The sequence below is a fragment of the Hypanus sabinus genome, chromosome 4 (assembly GCF_030144855.1).
Source record: "Hypanus sabinus isolate sHypSab1 chromosome 4, sHypSab1.hap1, whole genome shotgun sequence".
Classification (NCBI taxonomy): Eukaryota; Metazoa; Chordata; class Chondrichthyes; order Myliobatiformes; family Dasyatidae; genus Hypanus; species Hypanus sabinus.
Window position 1 is genome coordinate 116640148 of NC_082709.1, and position 25410 is coordinate 116665557.

Below are 25410 nucleotides of genomic sequence, written 5' to 3' on the forward strand. Positions count from 1 at the left end.
GGGACCACAGCTGTTTATGATTTACATCAACGATTTAGATGAAGGCATTGAGAATAACATCAGCAAGTTTGCTGATGATACTAAGCTGGGTGGCAGTGTGACATGTGATGAGGATGTTAGGAGAATTCAGGGTGACTTGGATAGGCTGGGTGAGTGGGCAGATACTTGGCAGATGACATTTGATGTGAATAAGTGTGAGGTTATCCACTTTGGGAGTAAGAACAGGAAGGCAGATTATTATCTGAATGGTGTAGAGTTAGGTAAGGGAGAAATACAAAGAGATCTCGGAGTCCTTGTTCATCAGTCACTGAAGGTGAATGAGCAAGTGCAGCAGGCAGTGAAGAAGGCTAATGGAATGTTGGCCTTTATTACAAAGGGAATTGAGTACAAGAGCAAGGAAATCCTCTTGCATTTGTACAGAGCCCTGGTGAGACCACCAGGAGTATTGTGTACAGTTTTGGTCTCCAGGGTTAAGGAAGGACATCCTGGCTATAGAGGAAGTGCAGCGTAGATTCACGAGGTTAATTCCTGGGATGTCTGGACTGTCATACGCAGAGAGGTTAGAGAGACTGGGCTTGTACACGCTGGAATTAAGGAGATTGAGAGGGGATCTGATTGAAACATATAAGATTATTAAGGGATTGGACAAGATAGAGGCAGGAAATATGTTTCAGATGCTGGGAGAGTCCAGTACCAGAGGGCATGGTTTGAGAATAAGGGGTAGGTCATTTAGGACAGAGTTAAGGAAAAACTTCTTCTCCCAGAGAGTTGTGGGGGTCTGGAATGCACTGCCTCGGAAGGTAGTGGAGGCCAATTTTCTGGATGCTTTCAAGAAGGAGCTAGATAGGTATCTTATGGATAGGGGAATCAAGGGATATGGGGACAAGACAGGAACTGGGTATTGATAGTAGATGATCAGCCATGATCTCAGAATGGCGGTGCAGGCTCAAAGGGCCGAATGGTCTACTTCTGCACCTATTGTCTATATAAGTTACATCAAATACATAAAGCAATAAATGTACAAACAACAAAAGGGATGTATACTGTCAAAATCATGTAAACATAATATTAGACTATTGTGTATAAACAAAGAACCACAACTCCTCTTGGCAATTCATACAAAAAAAAAAGTGGAAATTTTTTATAATAAAGAGACCCCCTCCCCCTAAACCAATCTAAAACAAAAAAAAGGGACTGGGCAGTCCACTTGAGAATAAAATTACAAAAGAAAAAAGAAAACATCCTTCTGGTCAGCTCTGATCCTTCGCGGAGAAAGAGGGAAAAAAAGAGAGAGAAAGAAAGAAAAAAAAATTACCTAAAAAAAGAAAAAAAATTAAATCATTTGAAAATATTGAATAAAAGGTTGCCAGGTTTGCTCAAATTTAAAAGATGTATCAAACACCCAACTTCTAATTTTCTCCAAACTTAAACAGGACATAATAGAGGAGAGCCAAAGAAAAACAGAAGGTGGATTAGAATCTTTCCAATATAACTCCTAACCAATAAAGTTGAAAAGGCTATCACATGTTGAGCAGAAGCAGGAACACTTCCTGCTTCCTTTGGAATAATCCCAAAGATTGCTGTAAGTGAATTAGGTTGTAAGTCCACACCCATGACTTTTGGTAACGTTCTAAAAACATCTCTCAAAAAATTATTTAACTTTTGTACAGGACCAAAACGTACGAGTTAGAGTAGCCACTTCAGTGTTACATCTATCACAGGTGGGGCTTATATTAGAAAAAAATATGCGCTAGTTTATCTTTTGACATATACGCCCTGTGCACTACCTTAAACTGAATTAGGGAGTGATGTGCGCAGATAGATGAATTATTAACTAAATAATAAATTTTATTCTATTGATCATCTGAAAGTGAATCCTGAAGTTCCATTTCCCAAGCATGTTTAACCTTATCATTAGGCATCATACATGCATTCATTAACTGGTTATATATAATGGCTATCAATCGTTTTTGAAATGGTTTAAGCTGAAAAATAGCATATATCATATTTGGTAAATGAACAAATGGATAATTCGGTAAAAAATCACGTAAAAAATTCCTAACTTGTAAATATCTAAAAACAATGTGCATTAGATATATTATATTTATCCACTAGCTGCAAAAAAGACATTAAACAGTCCTCTAAAAACAAATCTAAAAGTTTTTATTCCCTTAGTTTTCCATATTAAAAAAGCCTTATCTTGAGTTGATGGTTTAAAGAAAAAGTTAAAATTGATATTACTAGAGAGTACAAAGTTATTTAAATCAAAAAATTTATGAAACTGAAACCAAATTTTAAAAGTATGTTTAACAATAGGACTAAGATCTTGTCTATCTATCCTGGAGAACGAAAGAGGAAGAGGAGCTCCCAGTAAAGAAGCCAAAGAAAACCCCCTTACCAAATTTTCCTCCAAAAGTAACCATGAAGGACAGTCCTGGTTATCTACACCGTGAATCCAAACGGAGATACAACAAATATTAATTGCCCAATAATAAAATCTGAAGTTTGGTAGCACCAGTCCTCCATCTTTTTTTGACTTTTGCAATAAAGATTTGTTCACTCTGGAGCTTTTATTATTCCAAACGTATGACAGGATCATGGAATCTATTCTATCAAAAAACATTTTCGGGCAAAGGATGGAGCCGCTTGAAATGTATATAAAAATTCCAGTAAAATTACCATTTTATAGCATTTATTTGACCAATTAATGACATTGGCATAGGCAACCATTTATTTATATAATTATATCAATAATTAATTAGAGGAAGGAAATTATACAGGTCTTTAAAATTTTTAGTAATTTTAATGCCAAGATAACGATTACTCTGATTTCCAGTAATACCTCCACCCTTCCTCTTCTTCCATTCCCCTTTCTGGTTTTCCTCTCATCTCTTCTATTCTCCTCACCTGCCATCAACTCCCTTTAGTGCCCTGCCTCCTTTCCTTTCTTCCATGGTCCACATGGACCTCTCCTATCAGATTACTTCGTCTTCAGCTCTTTACCTCTTCCACCTATCGCTTTCCAGCTTCTTAATACAACCCCCTTTTCCCATCCACCCACTACCCACTCACCTGGGTTTCACCCTTCACCTAATAGTTTATACTCCTTCCCCTTCCTCCATCTTCTTGTTTTGGCTTCTGCCTCCCCCTTCCTTTCCAGTCCTGATGAAGGGTCTTGGCCCAAAATTCCAATGATTTATTCTCCTCTATAAATGCTTCCTGACTCCTCCAGCACTTTGTATGTATTGCTCAAAATTTCCAGCATCTGTAAAAGCTCTTGTGTTTGTTATTTCAGCAAGGCTTGCAAAACTGTCACCAACTTATACCTTCTCAATCTTAGTTAAATACAGCTCTGGAAAAAATACTGCCATATTATACTGAAAGCATTGAATACTAGTCAAGAATAGCCCCAGAGCTTGTAATGGATGTGCAGTATTGGCACATTTTAATTCTAGTCAGTAAACATAGTATGTTATGAAATCTCCATTTTCACAAATTACACACAAAATTACGCAAGGCAACATTTAGTTATGTAAGAAAAATGACAAATAAAGTCATAGAATGTTACAGCACAGAATTAAGCCCTTCAGCTAATCTAGTCTGTGCCTAAATGTTATTCTGCATAATCCCATTTACCTACACCACAGCCCTCAAAATCTCTCCCATCCATATAGTTACCCACATTTCTCTTAAATGTTGCTATTAACCCTGCATACAAACTTCCACTGGCAACTTGTTCCACACCTGCACCTCTCTTATGAGTAAATTAGCTCCCCTCTCAGGTTCCCCTTAAATATTTCAACTTCCACCCTTAACCTATCACCTCTAGTTTTAGTCTCACCCAAAATCAGTGGAAAAAGCTTGCTTGTATTTGCCCTATCCACACCTCTCACAGTTTTGTATACCACTAGCAAATCTCTCCTCATTGACCTACACTCCAGGGTATGAAGTCCTAACCTGTTCAATTTTTCCCTGCAGCTCAGGTCCTCACGTCCCACCAACAACCTTGTAAATTTTCTCCATATTCTTTCAATGTTATTGATGCCTTTCCTGTATGTAAGTGACTAGAACTGCACACAATGCTCCAAATTTGGGCTTATCAAATTCTTATTGAACTTCAGCATAACATCTCAACTCCTGAACTCTGCACTTTCTACCTAAGTTTTGACAATTAATTATTACGACAGAGTTAGCACCATCTAATTCACATTGATCTCCCATGATATTGCTCAGAGGAGGGAGTCCTACTTAAGGCTTAGAATAAACAGCAGTCACTAAACCAGGGTACAATTTAATTGCATCAGATCCTGTATGGAACGATGGAGATAAGTAGGGAGACAGCAAGAAAGCAATTTCAAAAAGCATCACATGTACAAAACCTAAAGACTTTAATATGGATAAATTAAAAGTGCCAGAACAAATTACCATCAAGAGAAAAAGCACACTCGTAGGAATGCTCCAAACACATATCCCTTCACCACAATGGTTATTTTCCAAATTTCTCCAAATTCTTCTTCCTCTCCATCTCCAAAACCTTTCTTAAAACCTGCCTTGAAGATGCAAAGAGGGGCAGCACGTTTCTGCATCCTAAATATAACACCTCATCCACTCCCAATCTTAGAGGAATGGAAACAGATGGACGGAATTTCCTTGCCAGTCATGTTTCTTGTTACTAAGCAACCTGGAAAGTAAGAAGAATCCAGCAGTACTGTATCACAGTCCAATGTCTATTATATTGAGCTGAGTGGCCCAATGCATTGCGGGCTTTGGGAGAGTGGGAAAGAAATGTAAAAAGATCTGGGCAATACACACAAAATGCTGGAGGAACTCAGCAGGCCAGGCAGCATCTATTGAAAAGAGCACAGTTGACGTTTCGGACAGAGACCCTTCATCAGGACTATCTGGCACATTTTTCTAAAATATAATAATACTGACAGTTTAAGTGGGTGTGGTACCGATAAATTTTTTCTGCTCATTTTCAATCAGTAGAATACACACACGTGATGACCAGTTCAACTTGATAGAAGACCTATGGCAGATCTCCAAACATCACAGTAGGCTGGCTGATGACAAGTCACCCATTGAAAGGAATGAGAAAAGAAAATCATCCCAAAGTATTTCATAAACAAAGTTCTGTGCATGCCAAAACCCCATAAACATACAATGGCTAGAGAAAACTTGCTTTATCTTAAAGTGATGTGGCAGTTGGACAAATCCAGTTCTGGGTGCCAGGATGAACTTTGCTGCTGCTTGCTTAGTGGCACAACAGGTTTTCCCACTAAAGGGGCAGAATCATATCTGCGCTTATGGCAGAATGACAGGGCCATTTCCAGAGGTTCAGAACTTCTTCCCTTTTTACAATGCAAGAAAACGCCAACAGAAATTGGTCCTAATTGGATTCATGTTTGAAAATGTTTAAACTAATTATCTTTTGGCCAGCTACATGAACTCATCAACTCATCAGCAGCTGGATGTCTCTTTTATCTCCAATTGTTTGCTCCAGTAAACAGAAATAGCCAATGAACTCTGAGTTGCAAAAAAACCAAAGTCATCATTCAGGTCAGCCAAAATATAAAGATTGCAAACACAAAATAATGAAACGCCATCAACATGAAGTTTATTAAGCAATAATTGAATAATCCAGGTTATCACTTCAAGGTTATTTATGCAAGTCCCTGGCTAAGGTAGCCTTTATCTTCCTCTTATTGTAGTGTTGTACCGGTGTGCTACACGCAGCACTGAAATAACGACACGGAGTTGGTTAATTGCAGTTAAAAAAGATTTTATTCGAACTTCGCGGTCACGCTTTAAAGCCTCCCTGATCCCGCCCTCCCAGGGCGCAGATGCTTTAGGGGGCACGTATTCACAGTCCTGTCCCGCGCGCGGATGCTGTAGGGGGCACGTATTCACAGTCCCGCGCGGGCTTTTCCCTTTGTTGGTGAAGCAGACTTGGCGCCCTTTTGGGACTGGCCTTTATGCCGGCACGCTGGCTACTTGTGAGCCGGTTCGAGTGCGCTAGGAAGTGGATCGCCACATAAACCCCCCCCCACCCCCGAACCGGCGATACACCCCCCAATGTCCACAGTCTGGGCCGGAACCTGTTTGGGAGGTCGGCCACTGTGCCGCGGTGCTGGAAACTCGACTGGTTGTGCCACGTCCACATGGGCTGGTTTGAGTCGGTCCACCGTGAAAACCTCCTCTATCTCCCCAACGTCCAGCACCAACGTGGTCCCGTTGTTTCTGATCACTGTAAACTGCCCCTCACCGGCCGCTGTAGCGGTGGCCGAAGCCCGCCCCTTCGTACAAACACAACTGCCTACCACCCACAGTTAGCTCCTCTCAGGCGGGCCATGAGAGCCGACTTTAGGTGACGGTGGAAACGCTCCACCAGGCCATTCAACTGTGGGTGGTAGGCAGTTGTGTGGTGCAGCTGTGTCCCCAAAAGGCTGGCCATAGCTGACCACAGGCTGGAGGTGAACTGGGCGCTTCTGCCGGAGGCGATCAGGGCTCGGGCGCAAGATTCGGAGGTGGTGTCGGTGAGCGGTATCGCCTCTGGCCATCTGGTGAACCGGTCCACGATAGTGAAGAGGTGCTGTGCTCTGCGAGACACTGGCAGGGGGCCCACAATATCCATGTGAATGTGGTCGAAACACCGGTGGGTGGGGTGGAACTGCTGCGGCAGAGCTCTGGTGTGCCGCTGCACCTTGGCCGTCTGGCAGTGCATGCACGTTCTGGCCCATTCACTGACTTGCTTGCAGAGTCCATGCCAAACGAACCTGCTGGAGACCATCCGGACGGTTGTCCTGATGGAGGGGTGTGCTAAGTTATGAATGGAGTCGAAAACGCATCACCACCAGGCTGCCGGGACGACGGGACGGGGTTGGCCGGTGGTGACGTTACAGAGTAGGGTCCTCTCACCTGGGCCTACGGGGAGGTCCTGGAGCTGCAAACCGGAGACTGCAGGTCTGTAACTAGGGATCTCCTCGTCTGCCTGCAGCGCCTCTGCCAGCGCCTCAAAGTCTACCCCTTGGGAAAGGGCATGAATGTTAGGGCGAGAGAGCGCGTCCGCCACAACATTGTCCTTACCCGAGACGTACCGGACATCCGTCGTGTATTCAGAGAGGTAGGACAGATGGTGCTGCTGGCGGGACGACCAGGGATTGGACACCTTCGTGAACGTAAAGGTAAGCGGCTTGCTACACAGACTCCTCACGACACTCCTATACCGGGCGTCTCGCACGCACATATACCAGGCGCCTCGCACACGCATGAGGGATCACTGACGCCTAGTGGGCTGAAACCTCCAGTTAGGCCGGAACCAGCACAACCACCGTCTCCGGTGCAATCACCACCGGCACCTATGTAATCACAGCCGGTGCTACGTAGGTCGCAGCAACAGATTCGACCACCTGATAGACTTAACCTGTAAATATACTTGTAAGAAACTTCGCCCCATGGGGACTCTCTTTTAAAACAAAGGGGGGGGGGGGGGGGTGAATGTGGTGAACTACATATACCTGTCTGGACACGCCCCACTGCTGACTGCTCCTGTGGCTCCTCCCACTGACCGTGGCTCCTCCCACAGACCCCGTATAAAGGAAGTGGGTCATCACAGTGTAATCATCTTTGTGGCCAGTTAGTGTCAGAAATAAAAAGTTCTAGTAACAAATACCACCTCCATAAGAGCTGGAAGAGTGTAAAATTTGATAAGATACAGAAATCTACAGAACAGATCCATAAAGAACTGATCCAAGTCAAACACCATCTGCTTCTGGCACCTAATTTTAAAATCAGCCATAGCCGCTAATAAAGTTCAGAAAAAAAATAAAGACTTCAAGAATGTCAAAAATACTGCCATCTACAATTACAAACACTGAACCAGACAACCAGCCAAGTTCTGTGATCCTTGGAAAGGGAAATAAATCTTTAATTCTCAAAGGGGAAAAATCATAACTCAGACTTCCATAGAAAAATCACATCCACAAATTAAAGGGATGTTACCAGGACTTGAGGGACTTAATTATAGGGGATGGTTAGACAGGCAGGGGCTTTACTTCTAGGAGCACGGGAAACTGATGGGTGATCTCGGATATACAAATCATAGGCGCATAGATGGAGTGAATGGTCTTTTTGGCAGGGTTGTGGAAAACTAGAGGACATAATTTGAAGATTAGAGGTGAAAGGTTTAATAAGAACCCAAGGGGTAACTTCTTTTTTAGAAGTAGTAGATATATGGAACAATCTGCAAAGGAAGTGGTTGAGGCAGGTATATCACAAACATTTAATAAACATCTGTACAGTTACATGAATAACAAGAATTTAGAATATATATCGGCCAAGTGCTGGGAATTTGACCGTCCGAATGAAGGTATTAGGAATGGAGGTCAATCACTTTGTCACAGATACAGAGGGGAAATCCAAGGTCAAAACCAACAATGAGTTTGTGAACCTTCCTGTTAAATGGATAAAAGATTCCACAGGGGAATAGGTGCAAAGTATGGAGAAAATGCATTATATGAAGAGAAATCAACTTTAAGATGTGGAAAGCAATCGTTAAATAGTTAAGTTGCACCAAACAAAATAAATTCTGCATTAGTGCTCCCTATAATTGAATTTCTGTTCCAGTAATGTTGGAAGTGCACCAGGATAATAGTTGACTTAACATTCATGAGCAACCTGAGCTGAGATTTACCTACAAGCACTGGGAAGGAGGACATTTGCCCAAGTCAGATGCTTCTAATATTACACCTAGACACCTTGGCTATCAGCAGATGCATAATATCATAGAGCTTTAGAGCACAGGTGCCCTTCAGCCATACTGTCATGCTGAACTAATTGAACTCAAGATACCTAATCCTTTGTCTGCACATGGTCCATATCCCACCTCCTGATCCTCTGCACATACATGTGCCTCTCTAAGAGCCTCTTAAATGCCTTTTTTGTATCTGCCTCCACCACTAACCTGGCAGTACATCACCGGTATCCTGCAATGTAACTGTTGAAAAAGCGCTTGCCCCAACATCTCCTTTGAAATTTCCACTTTCCATCTTAAATGCATGCTTTCGAATACTAGGCACGTCGAACCTGGGAAAAAGATTCTGGCCATCTACTCTTATGTCTCTCATAACTTTATATTCCGACAATCCCATCTCAGTCTCCATTGCTCCAGATAAAACCAGTCTAACCCCTTACAGCTCATGCCCTCTAATCCAGGCAGCACACTAATAAAACATTATCTGAACTCTTTCCTCACATCCTTCCTATAATGTCACGATATCAGATTGTATATACTTACTACCAAGACTCACTCCACCAATACTGCCATCCCAAACACAGCTCAGAAAAGTTGCCAGCTCTGATCTCACTCTTTCTCAGCATTTTCTACCGAAAATGCAGATGAAGTTACGTGTCATTTGAGTAACATTGATTTATGCTACGTGCTTCAGCCCTGCATAATATAACAAAATTACCTGGACCTGATAAAATCAACAACTTGTGACATCCAAGAAACTGCAGATTGAGCTCAAAAGATCACAATCTTATAATACCGATCTTGAATGAAAGCTGTTGAATTGAGTGAAGAAACCAAACACACCACCAATGAGAACAGAGTGTTACTTCAGTGGTTGGTAAGTTGATGGAGAAGATCCTGAGAGGCAGGATTTATGAATATTTGGAGAGGTATAATACGATCAGGAATAGTCAGCATGGCTTTGTCAAAGGCAGGTCGTGCCTTATGAACCTGATTGAATTTTTTGAGGATGTGACTAAACACGTTAATGAAGGTGGGAGCAGTAGATGTAGTGTACAGTTGGCCCTCCTTATCCACAGGGGATTGGTTCCCGGATCCCCCGCGGATACCAAAAAACGTGGATGCTCAAGTCCCTTATTTAACCTGTCTCAGTGCGGTGGACTTTAGGACTTGGTGGAGCTCAGGACTTGCTGCCCACTGCTGCTGCTGTTTCTGTTCTGTTGACGGAAAGCAATCATGATAAAGTGGAAATAGTAAAGTGATCGGAAAGAGGTGAAACGCCATCAGTCATTTGAAAAGCGTTAGGCTACAGTTGGCCAATAATCAGAACAATTTTAAAGGATAAAGTGAGAATAATGGAGCATGTGAAAGGCCCTGCCCCGATGAAAGCTACTAAGCTATTTATTACTAAGCAACGCAGTGGTTTAATTATTGAAATACATACGTTTCCTAAATGTTTTACATGCATAGAAAGGTAAAATATATACTGTATACTAAGACAAACGTTTGACTAAAAAGTCTGTACGTGCTCAAACAACGAGTGCTGGAGAGAGAACTTCTGTTTTTTTCTGATCCCGATCTGCAGTAACCTACACACATCCTCTCATATACTTTAAATTAGTGGTCACCAACCTTTTTAAGCCCAAGATCCCCTACCTCAGCCGCAGTGAAAGGCAAGATCGACCCTACTAAATTGGTTAGTCACACGCATGTGCACCGGGCAGAAAAGACCGGAAGTAAAACCCCGCAACTCGGAAGTAGAAATAATGTATGTACACCAGGGGTCACCACCCTTTTTTGCACCACTGACTGCTTTAATATTGACAATATTCTTGCAGACTGGCCGTTGGTGAGGGGGGCGGGAGGATGGGGGGGCGTTAAACACAACCGGAATACAGCGATACTCGAAACAGGTTCCTTATGTTCAGTCTATTCCGCAATTTAGTTTACGTGGCTCTCAGCACTTAGCCTCTGTCCCGCTTGCTCATGTTTTTTTATGCTTAAAAAACTCAACGGATTTGTCTTTAAGTGCGGGGAGCTTGGACTCAAGGTACTGAAGCAGTTTTGAGTGCTTCTTTGCCTCATTAGACAGTCTCCTGGCCCAAACTCCAGCCTCCCGCCCGCCGGCTGCCAGACTCCTTGGCCAGGTGCGGCTGGTCATGGGTGGGGTGAAAGGACAAGGTCAGGGCCGGAGGTCCCCGTACCGGGGCCTCGGCAGTCGCAGTCCGGAGAGCAAGGAGGAGTGCGACAGGGTGCGCGCCCGCCACCCCCCTCCCTGTAGGGTCTATCGGCCGACAAAAGTTTGGCCTGAGGGATGACTTTCAATAGATTGCAGCAAGGTAGCTGTTCTGTTACTTACAAAACGCTGAGCACGAATTAGGTCGTCTGTGAATCTTTTAGCACTGGGTTCCCCAAGAACATTCAGTGTGCTAACCAGGTTTACAGGCAGCGCTCATCTGTCCGTGCGAGGCAGCCGGTTACCCGAGGCCAGCCAGTGATCCCTAGAGCAAGGGTATCACTGCGTTTTAGGCGACTGATGACCTCGCGTGCGTTCAAGTTCAAGTTCAAGTGGAAAGCGGCCAGTGAGTGAGTGGGCCAGTGAAGGAGTGGAGATTTGAGGCTTTGACTAGAGATTCTGGCAGTTTTGGCAGTTGGACTGTGCAATCAAATCAATCAAGATTTGAATAGCTCAGCAGAAAGCCGTAGATTAGACAATCAAGATTTGAATAGCTCAGACTCAGAAGAAAGCAGCTGATTGGGCAATCGAGGCTTCGACGAGAAGAGGCTGAGACTTCACTCCAAGTGAGGTAAGGCCGGGTAAGTTCCTTTCAAAGAAGAAAGTTTCAAAAGTTGAGGCAAGTATTGGGTAGGTCATGGCAGCTGAGATCGGCCCTGTGGTTTGTTCATCCTGCAGCATGTGGGAAATCAGGGATACTTCCAGTGTCCCTGACAACTATGTGTGCAGGAAGTGTGTCCAACTGCAGCTTCTGGCAGACCGCATTGAGCATCTGGAGCTGCGATTGGATTCATACTGGAGCATCCGCGATGCTGAGAAAGTCGTGAGTAGCACGTTCAGAGAGTTGGTCACACCGCAGGTAAAGGCTACACAGGCAGAAAGGGAAGGATGGCCACTACACAGCGTAGCAGTTGGCAGGTAATGCAGGAGTCCCCTGAGGTCATCTCCCTCCTAAACAGATATACTGTTTTGGATACTGTTGGGGGAGATGTCTCATCAAGGGAAGGCAGCAGCAGCCGAGTTCACTGCACTATTGGTGGCTCTGTGGCACAGGAGGGAAGGAAAAGGAGTGGGAGAGCTATAGTGATAGGGGATTTGATTGTAAGGGGAATAGATAGGCGTTTCTGCAGCCGTAAACGAGACTCCAGGATGGTATGTTGCCTCCCTGGTGCAAGCGTCAAGGATGTCTCTGAGCGGCTGCAGGACACTCTGGAATGGGAGAGTGAACAGCCAGTGGTCGTGGTGCACATAGGTACCAACGATATAGGTAAAAAAAAACGGGATGAGGTCCTACAAGGTGAATTTAGGGAGTTAGGAGATAAACTAAAAAGTAGGACCACAAAGGTAATAATCTCTGGATTACTACCAGTGCCACGTGCTAGTCAGAGTAGAAATAGGAGGATATTTCAGATGAATATGCGACTTGAAAAATGGTGCAAGGCGGAGGGTCTCAAATTTCTGGGGCATTGGAACCAGTTCTGGGGGAGGTGGGACCGGTATAAAGAGGACGGTCTGTACCTGGGCTGGACTGGAACCAACGTCCAAGGGGGAGTGTTTGCTACTGCTGTTCAGGAGGCTTTAAACTAATGTGGCAGGGGGATGGGAACAAGTGCAGAGAGACAGAGGGGTGTAAAATAAGAGTAGAAGCAAAAAGTAGTAAGGTGAAAAGTAAAAGTGGCAGGCAGGCAAATCCAGGGCAAAAAGCAAAAAGAGCCACTTCTCAACATAATTGTATAAGGGCTCAGACTGTTGTAAAAACAAGCCTGAAGACTTTTTGTGTCAATGCGAGGAGCATTCCTAACAAGGTGGATGAACTGAATGTGCAGATAGTTATTAATGAATATGATATAGTTGGGATCACAGAGACATGGCTCCAGGGTGACCAAGGATGGGAGCTCAACATCCAGGGATATTCAATATTCAGGAGGGATAGATAGGAAAGAAAAGGAGGTGGGGTAGCATTGCTGGTTAGAGAGGAGATTAACGCAATAGAAAAGAAGGACATTAGCCTGGAGGATGTGGAATCGATATGGGTAGAGCTGCATAACACTAAGGGGCAGAAAACGCTGGTGGGAGTTGTGTACAGGCCACCTAACAGTAGTAGTGAGGTTGGGGATGGCATTAAACAGGAAATTAGAAATGCATGCAATAAAGGAACAGTAGTTATAATGGGTGACTTCAATCTACATATAGATTAGGTGAACCAAATTGGTAAGGGTGCTGAGGAAGAGGATTTCTTGGAACATATGCAGGATGGTTTTCTGAACCAACATGCCGAGGAACCAACTAGAGAGCAGGCCATTCTAGATTGGGTATTGAGCAATGAGGAAGGGTTAGTTAGCAATTTTGTCATGTGAGGCCCCTTAGGTAAGAGTGACCATAATATGGTGGAATTCTTCATTAAGATGGAGAGTGACATAGTTAATTCAGAAACAACGGTTCTGAACTTAAAGAAGGGTAACTTTGAAGGTATGAGATGTGAATTAGCTAAGACAGACTGGCAAATGATACTTAAAGGGTTGATGGTGGATATGCAATGGCAAGCATTTAAAGATCGCATGGATGCACTACAACAATTGTTCATCCCAGTTTGGCAAAAGAATAAACCAGGGAAGGTAGCACACCTGTGGCTGACAAGAGAAATTAGGGATAGTATCAAGTCCAAAGAAGAAACATATAAATTAGCAAAAAAAAGCAGCACACCTGAGGACTGGGAGAAATTCAGAGACCAGCAGAGGAGGACAAAGGGCTTAATTAGGAAAGGGGGAAAAGATTATGAGAGAAAGCTGGCAGGGAACATAAAAACTGAGTGTAAAAGCTTTTATAGATACGTGAAAAGAAAAAGATTGGGTCAAGACAAATGTAGGTCCTTTACAGTCAGAAACAGGGTGAATTGATCATAGGGAACAAAGACACGGCAGACCAATTGAATAACTACTTTGGTTCTGTCTTCACTAAGGAGGACATAAATAATTTTCCGGAAATAGTAAGGGACCGAGGGTCTAGTGAGATGGAGGAACTGAGGGAAATACATGTTAGTAGGGAAGTGTTGTTAGGTAAATTGAAGGGATTAAAGGCAGATAAATCCCCAGGGCAAGATGGTCTGCATCCCAGCGTGCTTAAGGAAGTAGCCTAAGAAATAGTGGCTGCATTAGTGATAATTTTTCAAAACTCCTTAGATTCTGGATTAATTCCTGAGGATTGGAGGGTGGCTAATGTAACCCCACTTTTTAAAAAAGGAGGGAGAGAGAAACCGGGGAATTATAGACTGGTTAGTCTGACATCGGTGGTGGGGAAAATGCTAGAGTCGGTTATCAAAGATGTGATAACAGCACATTTGGAAAGAGGTGAAGTCATCGGACAAAGTCAGCATGGATTTGTGAAAGAAAAATCATGTCTGACGAATCTTATAGAGTTTTTTGAAGATATAACTAGTAGAGTGGATAGGGGAGAACCAGTGCATGTGGTATATTTAGATTTTCAAAAGGCTTTTGACAAGGTCCCACACAGGAGATTAGTGTGCAAACTTAAAGCACATGGTATTGGGGGTATGGTATTGATGTGGATAGAGAATTGGTTGGCAAACAGGAAGCAAAGAGTGGGAGTAAATGGGACCTTTTCAGAATGGCAGGCAGTCACTGGTGGGGTACCGCAAGGCTCAGTGCTGGGACCCCAGTTGTTTACAATATATATTAATGATTTAGACGAGGGAATTAAATGCAGCATCTCCAAGTTTGCGGATGACACGAAGTTGGGCGGCAGTGTTAGCTGTGAGGAGGATGCTAAGAGGATGCAGGGTAAGTTGGATAGGTTAGGTGAGTGGGCAAATTCATGGCAGATGCAATTTAATGTGGATAAGTGTGAGGTTATCCACTTTGGTTGCAAGAACACGAAAATAGATTATTATCTGAACGGTGGCCGATTAGGAAAAGGGGAGATGCAACGAGACCTGGGTGTCATTGTACACCAGTCATTGAAGGTGGGCATGCAGGAACAGCAGGAGGTGAAAAAGGCAAATGGTATGTTGGCATTCATAGCAAAAGGATTTGAGTACAGGAGCAGGGAGGTTCTACTGCAGTTGTACAAGGACTTGGTGAGACCTAGAATATTGTGTGCAGTTTTGGTCCCCTAATCTGAGGAAAGTCATTCTTGCCATAGAGGGAGTACGGAGAAGGTTCACCAGATTGATTCCTGGGATAGCAGGACTTTCATATGAAGAAAGACTGGATCGACTAGGCTTATACTCACTGGAATTTAGAAGATTGAGGGGGGATCTTATTGAAACGTATAAAATTCTAAAGGGATTGAACAGGCTAGATGCAGGAAGATTGTTTCTGATGTTGGGAAAGTCCAGAACGAGGGGTAACAGTTTAAGGATAAAGGGGAAGCCTTTTAGGACTGAGATGAGGGAAAACTTCTTCACACAGAGAGTGGTGAATCTGTGGAATTCTCTGCCACAGGAAACAGTTGAGGCTGGTTCATTGGCTATATTTAAGAGGAAGTTAGATATGGCCCTTGTGGCTAAAGGGATCGGGGGTATGGAGAGAAAGCAGGTACAGGGTTCTGAGTTGGATGATCAGCCAATGATCATACTGAATGGCGGTGCAGGCTCAAAGGGCCGAATGGCCTACTCCTGCACCTATTTTCTATGTTTCTATGTTTCTAACAGTGGGCATGACAGGGAATGAGGAAAGATGCAGCTGACTCATATCGTTTCATATTGCCAAATCATATTGTTTCCTTAAAGCTCGGTAGTTGGGGGCCACTGAAGTACACTGTAGTGCGTGGCAGGGGAGCCACACGCATGCGCACTGGGCAGAAAGAATGGTCCTAAAACCCCGCAATCTCTGAACAGTATTTGCGCATTTATTTTTCTTTTTTTTTGGGATCTACTGGGAAAGTCTCAAAGATCGACTAGTTGATCGGAATCGATGGGTTGGTGACCGCTACTTTAAATCATCTCTAGATTACTTATAATACCTCATACAATGTAAATGCTATGTAAATAGTTGTTATACTGTATTGCTGGAGAGAGAACTTCCGGGTTTTTCTGATCCACGGTTGGTTGAATCTGCACATGTGGAACCCGCGGATAAGGACGGCCGACTGTATATGGATTTCAGCAAGATATTTGATAAGGTACCCCATGCAAGGCTTATTGAGAAAGTAAGGAGGCATGGGATCGAAGGGTACATTGCTTTGTGGATCCAGAATTGGCTCTTGCCCACAGAAGGCAAAGAGTGGTTGTAGACAGGTCATATTCCGCATGGAGGTCGGTGACCAGTGGTGTGTCTCAGGGATCTGTTCTGGGACCCCTGCTCTTCATGATTTGTATAAATGACCTGGATGAGGAAGTGGAGGGTTGGGTTAGTAAATTTGCTGATGACACAAAGGTTGGAGGTGTTGTGGATAGTGTGGAGGGCTGTCAGAGGTTACAATGGGACATAGATAGGATGCAAAACTGGGCTGAGAAGTGGCAGATGGAGTTTAACCCAGATAAGTGTGAGGTGGTTCATTCTGGTAGGTCAAATATGATGGCAGAATATACTATAAATGGTAAGACTCTTGGCAGTGTGGAGGATCAGAGGGATCTTGGGGTCCGAGTCCATAGGTCACTCAAAGCTGCTGCGCAGGTAGATTCTGTGGTTAAGAAGGCATACAGTACACTGGCCTTCATCAATCCTGGGATTGAGTTGAGGAGCCGAGAGGTAATGTTGCAGCTATATAGTACCCTGGTCAGACCTCACTTGGAGTACTGTGCTCAGTTCTAATTGCCTCGCTGCAGGAAGGATGTGGAAACCATAGAAAGAGTGCAGAGGAGATTTACAAGGATGTTGCCTGGATTGGGGAGCATGCCTTATGAGAATAGGTTGAGTGAACTCGGCCTTTTCTCCTTGGAGCAACGGAGGATGAGAGGTGACCTGATAGAGGTGTATAAGATGATGAGAGGCATTGATCGTGTGGATAGTCAGAGGCTTTCTCCCAGGGCTGAAATGTCTAACATGAGAGGGCACAGTTTTAAGGTGGTGGGAAGTAGGTACAGAGATGATGTCAGGGGTAAGTTTTTTATATAGGGAGTGGTGAGTGTGCGGAATGGGCTGCTGGCGATGGTGGTGGAGGCGGATATGATAGGGTTGTTTAAGAGACTTTTGGATAGGTATATGGAGTTTAGAAAAACAGAGGGCTATGGGTAACCCTAGGTAAATTCTAAGGTAAGAACATGCGCAGGACAGCTTTGTGGGCCGAAGGGCCTGTATTGTACTGTAGGCTTTCTATGTTTCTATGTTAAATCACATGCTCTACAGCATCAATCGCACTTCAGCATTCAGAATGCCTAATGCATTAAAAGATGCAAGGAGTGACTTCCAAAGCAGGCATAAAAGTAGGTTATATAAAGATTAGCACAAATGAAAATATATTAAAATTAACTCATATAATTCTGTTTGATGGCTTACCATACTGTGCAGTCTCTTTTTCTTTGTTCTTACTTCATTGTAGTTGGCTGGTTTGCCCATCTGGGTACTAGAGGGAGCAAATGTTTTCCTTTTGCCTGATCGGAGCCCACATGGTTGAGTAATGAGTTGAGCACGCCTATTCCCAGTTAGGGGTTGCTCCTGGTGACCAGTGCTTTCAGGTTCCACATTAGACAGATCGACTCTTGCAGTGCTGCACTCCCCAGGGTTATTATTTCTGGTATTTTTCACTGCAATAAGAAACCTTGTTGTAATACAAAAGATTCCCTTTTTCATTAAAATTACAGTCTTTTGTTTCATTCATGTATCATACACCCATAAAAAGAAACGGACATGCACTTGTAAGAAATTCTAAGTACAGAAATTCCTTTCAAAAATATGTAATCTTAGATAATATCCTTTAATAAACATGCACTGTTTATTGCTCCCTCATTGGAGAAAGCAACCACAGAGATGAGCACACCAACCTTACAGCAATTACAAATGTAAAGAAGAAGAAGGTACAATGTTTCAAATGCTTCCTTGCCATTTAATAAAAAATTTGGTTAAATCCCATTTTGTAGAACTTGTTTTAATGAAGTGGTCTCAAAGTAGGCTTCACAGCTACCAGCTGACACTGTGCTCGTTACAGTTTGAAAGGATATAAAAGAGCCATCAGCACAAAAACTCTCCTGCAATTTCGGGGTAACTCATGGTTATTCCACAATGCCCAGACTATTGCACTCCTTCTGCAAAACACTAGTTTTCCGGCAAGGAAGCCCCATCTATCCACACTCTTAACCATAGCGGTGACATTCTGCAATCAAAACCTTTAAACAAGGATGACTGATTCTTGCCACTGTCCCACATCTTCCATTTCTCAAACACAAAGGCTGTCAAATACACATTCCATCATAGAAAGGAAGGATGCCTTTCAACTCATCTAGTTCATACAGGATCAATGTAAAACCAATCTAGCCACTCTGAAACCTGCACATTCTATCTGCTCCCCATAAGTTATTCAAAAACTGTTCTTTCAGGTACTCATCCAGTTCCCTTTTGAACACTACAACTGAATCTCCAACTACTATCAATCTTGGCAGAGAACTACCTGCCACTTAAAAAAAAGATTTTCCTTGTACTACTTTGAGTTCTTTTGGCAATTATCTTTATTCTATGACTGCCAGTTCTTCATTCTTGGATTCATTAATTTCTTTCCAAACACTCTTTATACTTTTCATGATAGATAGATAGAGTCATGAAGAAAGTTTTTAGCACTCAAGACTTTAAGATATAGGAGCAGAATTAGGCCATTCAGCCCATCAAGTCTGCTCTGCTATTCCATCACTGATCCCAGATCCCACTCAACCCACACAGCTACCTTCTCAACATTTCGTTTGATGCCCTGACCAATCAGGAAACTATCAACTTCCGCTTTAAATATACCCGTGGAATTTGGCCTCCACTGCAGTCTGCGGTAGAGCATTCCACAAATATACTGTTCTCAGGCTAAAAAAAATTCCACTTTACCTCTGTTCTAAGTCACTCCTCTAGTTCTGGATACTGCCCCCCCCCACCACCATAGAAAGCATTACATCCACTTTATCATACCCTTTCAACCTTTGGTAGGTTTCAATGAAATCTTCCCCCCGCCCCCCACCCCACCACATTCTTCAAAACTCCAGTGAGTACAGGCCCAAAGCTGCCAAATGCTATTCATATGTTAACCCCTTCATTTCAGGAATAATCTTTGTGAACCTCCTCTGGACTCTCTCTGATGACAACAGATTCTTTCTGAAATATGGGGCCCAAAACTGTTGACGATACTCCAACTGTGGCCTGACTTATAAAGGCTCAGCATTATTTCCTTGCTTTTATATTCTGCTCCCCCTGAAATAAATGCCAACATTGCATTGGCCTTCTTTACCACAGATTCAACCTGTTAAATTAAAGCAACGGTCCCAATATTGACACCCGAGGAACACCACTAGTCACTGGCAGCCAACCAGAAAAGGCCCCCTTTATTCCCACTCGCAGTCTCCTGCCTGTCAGTCATTCCTCTATCCATACTAGTAACTTTTAAACAATAGACAACAGCTGCAAGAGTAGGCCATTCAGCCCTTCGAGCCATCACCACCACTCAATGTGATCATGGCTGATCATCCACATTTAGTACCCTGTTCCTGCCTTCTCCCCATATCCCTTGACTCCGCTATCTTTAAGAGCTCTACCTAACTCTTTCTTGAAAGCATCCAGAGAACTGGCCCCCACTGCCTTCTGAGGCAGAGCATTCTTAAACCGTGGCCTCTGGTTCTGGTCTCCCCCCCAACATTGGGAACATGTTTCCTGCCTCTAGCATGTCCAATCCCTTAATAATCTTTTATGTTTCAATCGGATCCCCTCTCATCCTTCTAAATTCCAGTGTATACAAGCCCAGTCACTCCAATCTTTCAACATATGACAATCCCGCCATCCCAGGAATTAACCTCGTGAACCTACACTGCACTCCTTCAATAGCAAGAATGTCCTTCCTTAAATTTGGAGACCAAAACTGAACACAATACTCCAGGTGTGGTCTCACTAGGGCCCTGTACAACTGCAGAAGGACCTCTTTGCTCCTATACTCAACTCCCCTTGTTATGAAGGCCAACATGCCATTAGCTTTCTTCGCTGTCTGCTGTACCTGCATGCTTACTTTCAGTGACTGATGTACAAGAACACCTAGATATTGTTGTACTTTCCCTTTTCCTAACTTGACACCATTCATATAGTAATCTGCCTTCCTGTTCTTGCCACCACAGTGGATAACCTCACATTTATCCACATTAAACTGCATCTGCCCACTCACCCAACCTGTCCAAGTCACCCTGCATTCTCCTAACATCCTCCTCATATTTCACACTGCCACCCAGCTTTGTGTCACATGCAAATTTGCTATTGTTACTTTTAATCCCTTCATCTAAATAATTAATGTATATTGTAAATAGCTGTGGTCCCAGCACCGAACCTTGTGGTATCCCACTAGTCACTGCCTGCCATTCTGAAAAGGACCCGTTAATCCCTACTCTTTACTTCCTGTCTGCCAACCAATTTTCTATCCATGTCAGTACCCTTCCCCCAATACCATGTGTTCTAATTTTGCCCACTAATCTCCTATGTGGGACCTTATCAAAGGCCTTCTGAAAATCCAGGTACAGTACATCCACTGGTTCTCCTTTGTCCATTTTCATAGTTACATCCTCAAAAAATTCCAGAAGATTAGTCGAGCATAATTTCCCCTTTGTAAATCCATTCATAAATACCTCTTCTTTCCTCAGAGGATTGTGAGGGTGTGGAATGAGATGCCAGTGCAAGTGGTGCATGCGAGCTCAATTTCAATGTTTAAGAGAAGTTTGGATAAGTACATGGATGGCTATGGTTCCTGTGCAGGTCAATGGGAGTAGGCAGCTTAAATGGTTCGAAATGAATCAGATGGGCTGAAGGGCCTGTTTCTGTGCTGTACTTTTCAATGACTCCATGATTTTACAAACTTCTATCAGATCTCCTTGCTACCTCCACAATTCTGAGAAGAACAATCAAAGTTTCTCCAGTCTATCCATTTACCTAATCTTACACCACCTGAATTATTTTACCAAACCTCTTCGGAATTCATCTAGTTTCAACCTGTATATGTCTGCAGGGCAGATTTTTACTTTCAGTTTAGGGTGGGAAAATAATGACATCACGAATATTGCTGTTGTTCTTTCCCTGTTGCAAGGGGAATTATCTTGGAGAGGTGCCATGATCGCCTCACTACTGTATCCAGAGAGCCAGCAATTGTAAGCTACCTGTGCTGTGCTTTACAGGACAGACTTTATCTTGAAATCGTTAGTCAAAAGGCATTCAGTTCACTTCTGACAAGTACATTGAAAGAGAAAATAATATTTTTGTAGTGAGGATGGCAGCAAGATTGGAAGAACAGCAGTAATATTTATGTTGTCAATATTTTCCCACCCTTAAGACCTGCACTCTCTCTTTATAATTTTGTTTATTAAAAATGTGCCCTGCTGACATATACAGTTTGAAACCAGAACTGCCTGAGATCTGACTTACTATTTCAGTCACCGAATAAAAACAAAATTATGATTTTACTGCACATGATTTTTACTAATTTCCTGAAAAATTTCCCTAATTTTTCAGGGAACTGACAAAATCTTCTGCCTCTATAAATTGTGGTCATAGTATTTATTATTAAAGAAAGGGAACATTTTCACACTTGAACATTACAAATACCAGAGTTTACCTAATGATTCAGCTTGTGTGATCTTGGCAATATCCTGAACTTGGATAATAAAGAAATTATAAACACAAAAAGATTTTGCAGATGCTGGAAATCTTGAGCAACACACATAAAAGGATGGAGTAATTCAGCAAATCAGACAGCAGCTATGGACATGAATAAACAGTTGATGTTTTAGGCAGAACCCTTCATCAGGACTGGAAAGGAAGGGGGAAGAAGCCAGAATAAGGAGGTGGGGAGAGGGAGAAAAGCTGGCAGGTAATAGGTGAGACCAGGTGAGGGGGGAGGTAGGTCATAACAGTGGAAGAAATAAAGGACTGAAGAAAAAGATGTCTAATATGTGATGAGTGTGGACCATGCTAGAGAGGGAAGGAGGAGGGACACCAGAGGGAGGAGATGGGTAGATGAGAAGTGAAGGCATGAGAGAGGAACCAGAATGGGAAATGGAAAAAGAGAGAAGGGGGAGGGGGGAGAAATCACAGGAATTTAGAGAAAACGTTGTTCATGTCTATCCAGACGGAATATGATGTATTGCTCCTCCAGTCCTCCAACCTGAGGATGGCCTCATCATGGCTGCGGACGAGGCTGTGGACAGAAGTGTCAGAATGGAAATGGGAAGTTAAATTGAAAAGAGTAGCCACTGAGAGATTCCACCTTCTGTGGCACATGGAGAGAAAGTGCTAGACAAAGTGGCTCTCTATCTACTCCATGTTTCATCAAAGAATTGATGGCTACACTGGGAGCATCAGATACAACAGATGAACTAGGTCAAAGTAGAGGTGAAGTGAATCAAATTGACTAAGGTTGTGGTGTGGGGTAAAATGAAGAATTACCAGCCGAAGACTATGTAATCATATAATCATTGATTTATGAATTTCTGCATTTCTTCTCAAAAGTTTATTTTCAAATTTAATTAAAAGCATACCCTTCACTTTTTAAAATACTAGCATTTGCTTTTCATACAATAGTCTCCTTTCATTTGGGAAAGCAGAATTACACAATTTGAATTTATCTGTGACAAGCAACCTACAGTAAATCTCAACCAACATGTGTTACAGAATATTCTCAGGCTTGCAATTCTTTGTGCGGTGATTCATCTCATGTACAGGACAGTATAGCTGACAGTTGCAATTCTCAAAACAAATGTACAGGTGCCATGGTGCCGCATAACTGATCAGTGTGATAACTCTGAATTTGGGCCAACTGTGTTTCTCAAAGGACAGTAACTGCTTGTGATAAGGAATTAAATTGGTTGTAATAACAGAGTCATGGGATATGGCTCATATGGTTAAAAATTAAGGTCAAGTTTGCTGCACTGATAGTCAGACGAAAAAGTAATTACATAAAAATCCATCTTTTAATCCAAATACTATGAATCACAATGGCATGAGTCAGATTATAGGTTGCAAAATTGTAGATATGATGGATTGAAATATTAAATTAGTGGCATTCTCCACTTTCTCCCAGATTTTCACTGAGGGATCCGACTTCTCAAGCCATTACAACCCTCTAGGACATGAGTAAAGTTCCTCACATACATGGCTACCCCCTCAAAATCAGGTGCAAATAAAGTGCAAGGGTCATATCGAGAAAGATTGAGATATCAGGTTGCAGAACAGTTATTACCATTCAACCACAGGCTCCTGAATCAGCATGGATAACTTCACTCACCTTAACACTAAACTGATTCCAGAACCTATGGATTCACTTTCAAGGACTCTACAACTCATGTTCTCAGTTTATATATTAAATATAAATTAATATATATGTTAACAATAAGTATACCGTTTTGGATACCGTTGGTGGGGACGACCTACCAGGGACAAATTGCAGTGGTTGCATTTCTGACACTGAGACTGAACCCTCAGCTCAGAAGGTAAGGAAGGGAGAGCAGTAGTGATAAGGGATTCGATAGTTAGGGGGACAGATAGGAGGTTCTGTGGAAAAGATTGAAAATCCTGTTTGGTGTTGCCTCCCTGGTGCCAGGGTCTGTGATATCTCGGATTGAGTTCTCAGTATTCTCAAGAGGGAGGATGAGCAGCCGAATGTCGTGGTCCATGTAAGGACCAATGACGTGGGTAGGAAGAGTGAGGAGGTCCTGAGAGGTGAGTTTAGGGAGCTAGGTGCCAAGTTAAAGGACAGGACCTCTAGGATAGCAATCTCAGGATTGCTTCCAGTGCTACGTGCAGCTGGGTTTAGAAATAGTAAGATAGTACAGATCAACACTTGGCTGAAGACATGGTGCAGGAGGGAGGGCTTCAGATTTATAGATAATTGGGCAGTTTCCCAGGGAAGGTGGGATCTGTTCCGGAGGGACGGTTTACATCTGAACTAGAGGGGGACAAGTATCCCTGCAGGTAGGTTTGCTAGGGAGGCTCCAGTGGATTTAAACTAGATATGAGGGGGGAGGGGAACCAGAGTGTAGGAACAGATGTATGGGAGAAAGAAGAAAAAGAAGACAGTAAAGTTCTTTGTACTGTTAAAGATAAACAGAGAGGAAGAGGTGGAGAATTTCTTAAATGCATTTATTTTAATGCTAGGAGCATTGTAAGAAAGGTGGATGAGCTTAGAGCATGGATTGGAAATATGATGTTGTAGCTATTAGTGAAACATGATTGCAGGAGCGGTGTGATTGGCAACTAAATATTCCTGGATTTTGTTGCTTCAGGTGTGATAGAATTGGAGGGACAAGAGGGGGAGGTGTTGCGCTGCTTGTCAGAGAAAATATTACAGCGGTGCTCTGGCAGGATAGATTAGAGGGCTCGTCTTGGGAGGCAATTCGTATGGAATTGAGGAATGGGAAAGGTGTAGTAACACTTATAGGGGCGTATTATAGACCCTAATGGGGAGCGAGAATTGGAGGTGCAAATTTGCAAGGAGATAGCAGATATTTGTAGTAAGCAAAGGGTTGTGATTGTGGGAGATTATAATTTTCCACACATAGACTGGGAAACCCATACTGTAAAAGGGATGGATAGTTTGGAGTTTGTAAAATGTGTGCAGGATAGTTTTTTGCAGCAATACATAGAGGTACCAACTAGAGAAGGGGCAGTATTGGATCTTCTGTTAGGGAATGAAATAGGTCAGGTGACGGAGGTATGTGTTGGGGAGCACTTCGGTTCCAATGATCACAACACCATTAGTTTCAATATAATTATGGAGAAGGATAGGACAGGACCCAGGGTTGAGATTTTTGATTGGAGAAAGGCTAACCTTGAGGAGATGCGAAAGGATTTGGAAGAAGTAGATTGGGACAATTTGTTTTATGGGAAAGGTGTAATAGGGAAATGGAGGTCATATAAAGGTTAAATTTTGAGGGTACAGAATCTTAATGTTCCTGTTAGGTTGAAAGAAAAGGTTAAAAATTTGAGGGATCCATGATTTTCAAGGGATAGTGGAAACTTGGTTAGGAAAAAGAGAGATATCTACAATAAATATAGGCAGCATGGAGTAAATGAGGTGCTCGAGGAATATAAAAAATATAAGAAGAATCTTAAGAAAGAAATTAGAAAAGCTAAAAGAAGATACGAGGTTGCTTTGGTAAGTAAGGTGAACATAAATCCAAAGGGTTTCTACAGTTATATTAATAGCAAAAGGATAGTGAGGGATAAAATTGGTCCCTTAGAGAATCAGAGTGGACAGTTATGTGTGGAGCCGAAAGAGATGGGGGAGATTTTGAACAATTTCTTTT

The 25410-nt window shown here is 42.9% G+C and overlaps 1 protein-coding gene across 4 annotated transcripts in view; it reads right to left on the reverse strand.

Annotated features, from left to right (window-relative positions):
* LOC132393135 (uncharacterized) overlaps nt 1–25410 on the reverse strand; it is a 156070-nt gene that overhangs the window by 93593 nt on the left and 37067 nt on the right. For all 4 annotated transcript variants that reach the window (XM_059968003.1, XM_059968004.1, XM_059968002.1 and 1 more), the window contains one exon: nt 17444–17691. In XM_059968003.1, coding sequence (XP_059823986.1) covers nt 17444–17691 — 248 coding nt within the window. The remainder of the gene's footprint in view (nt 1–17443; nt 17692–25410) is intronic.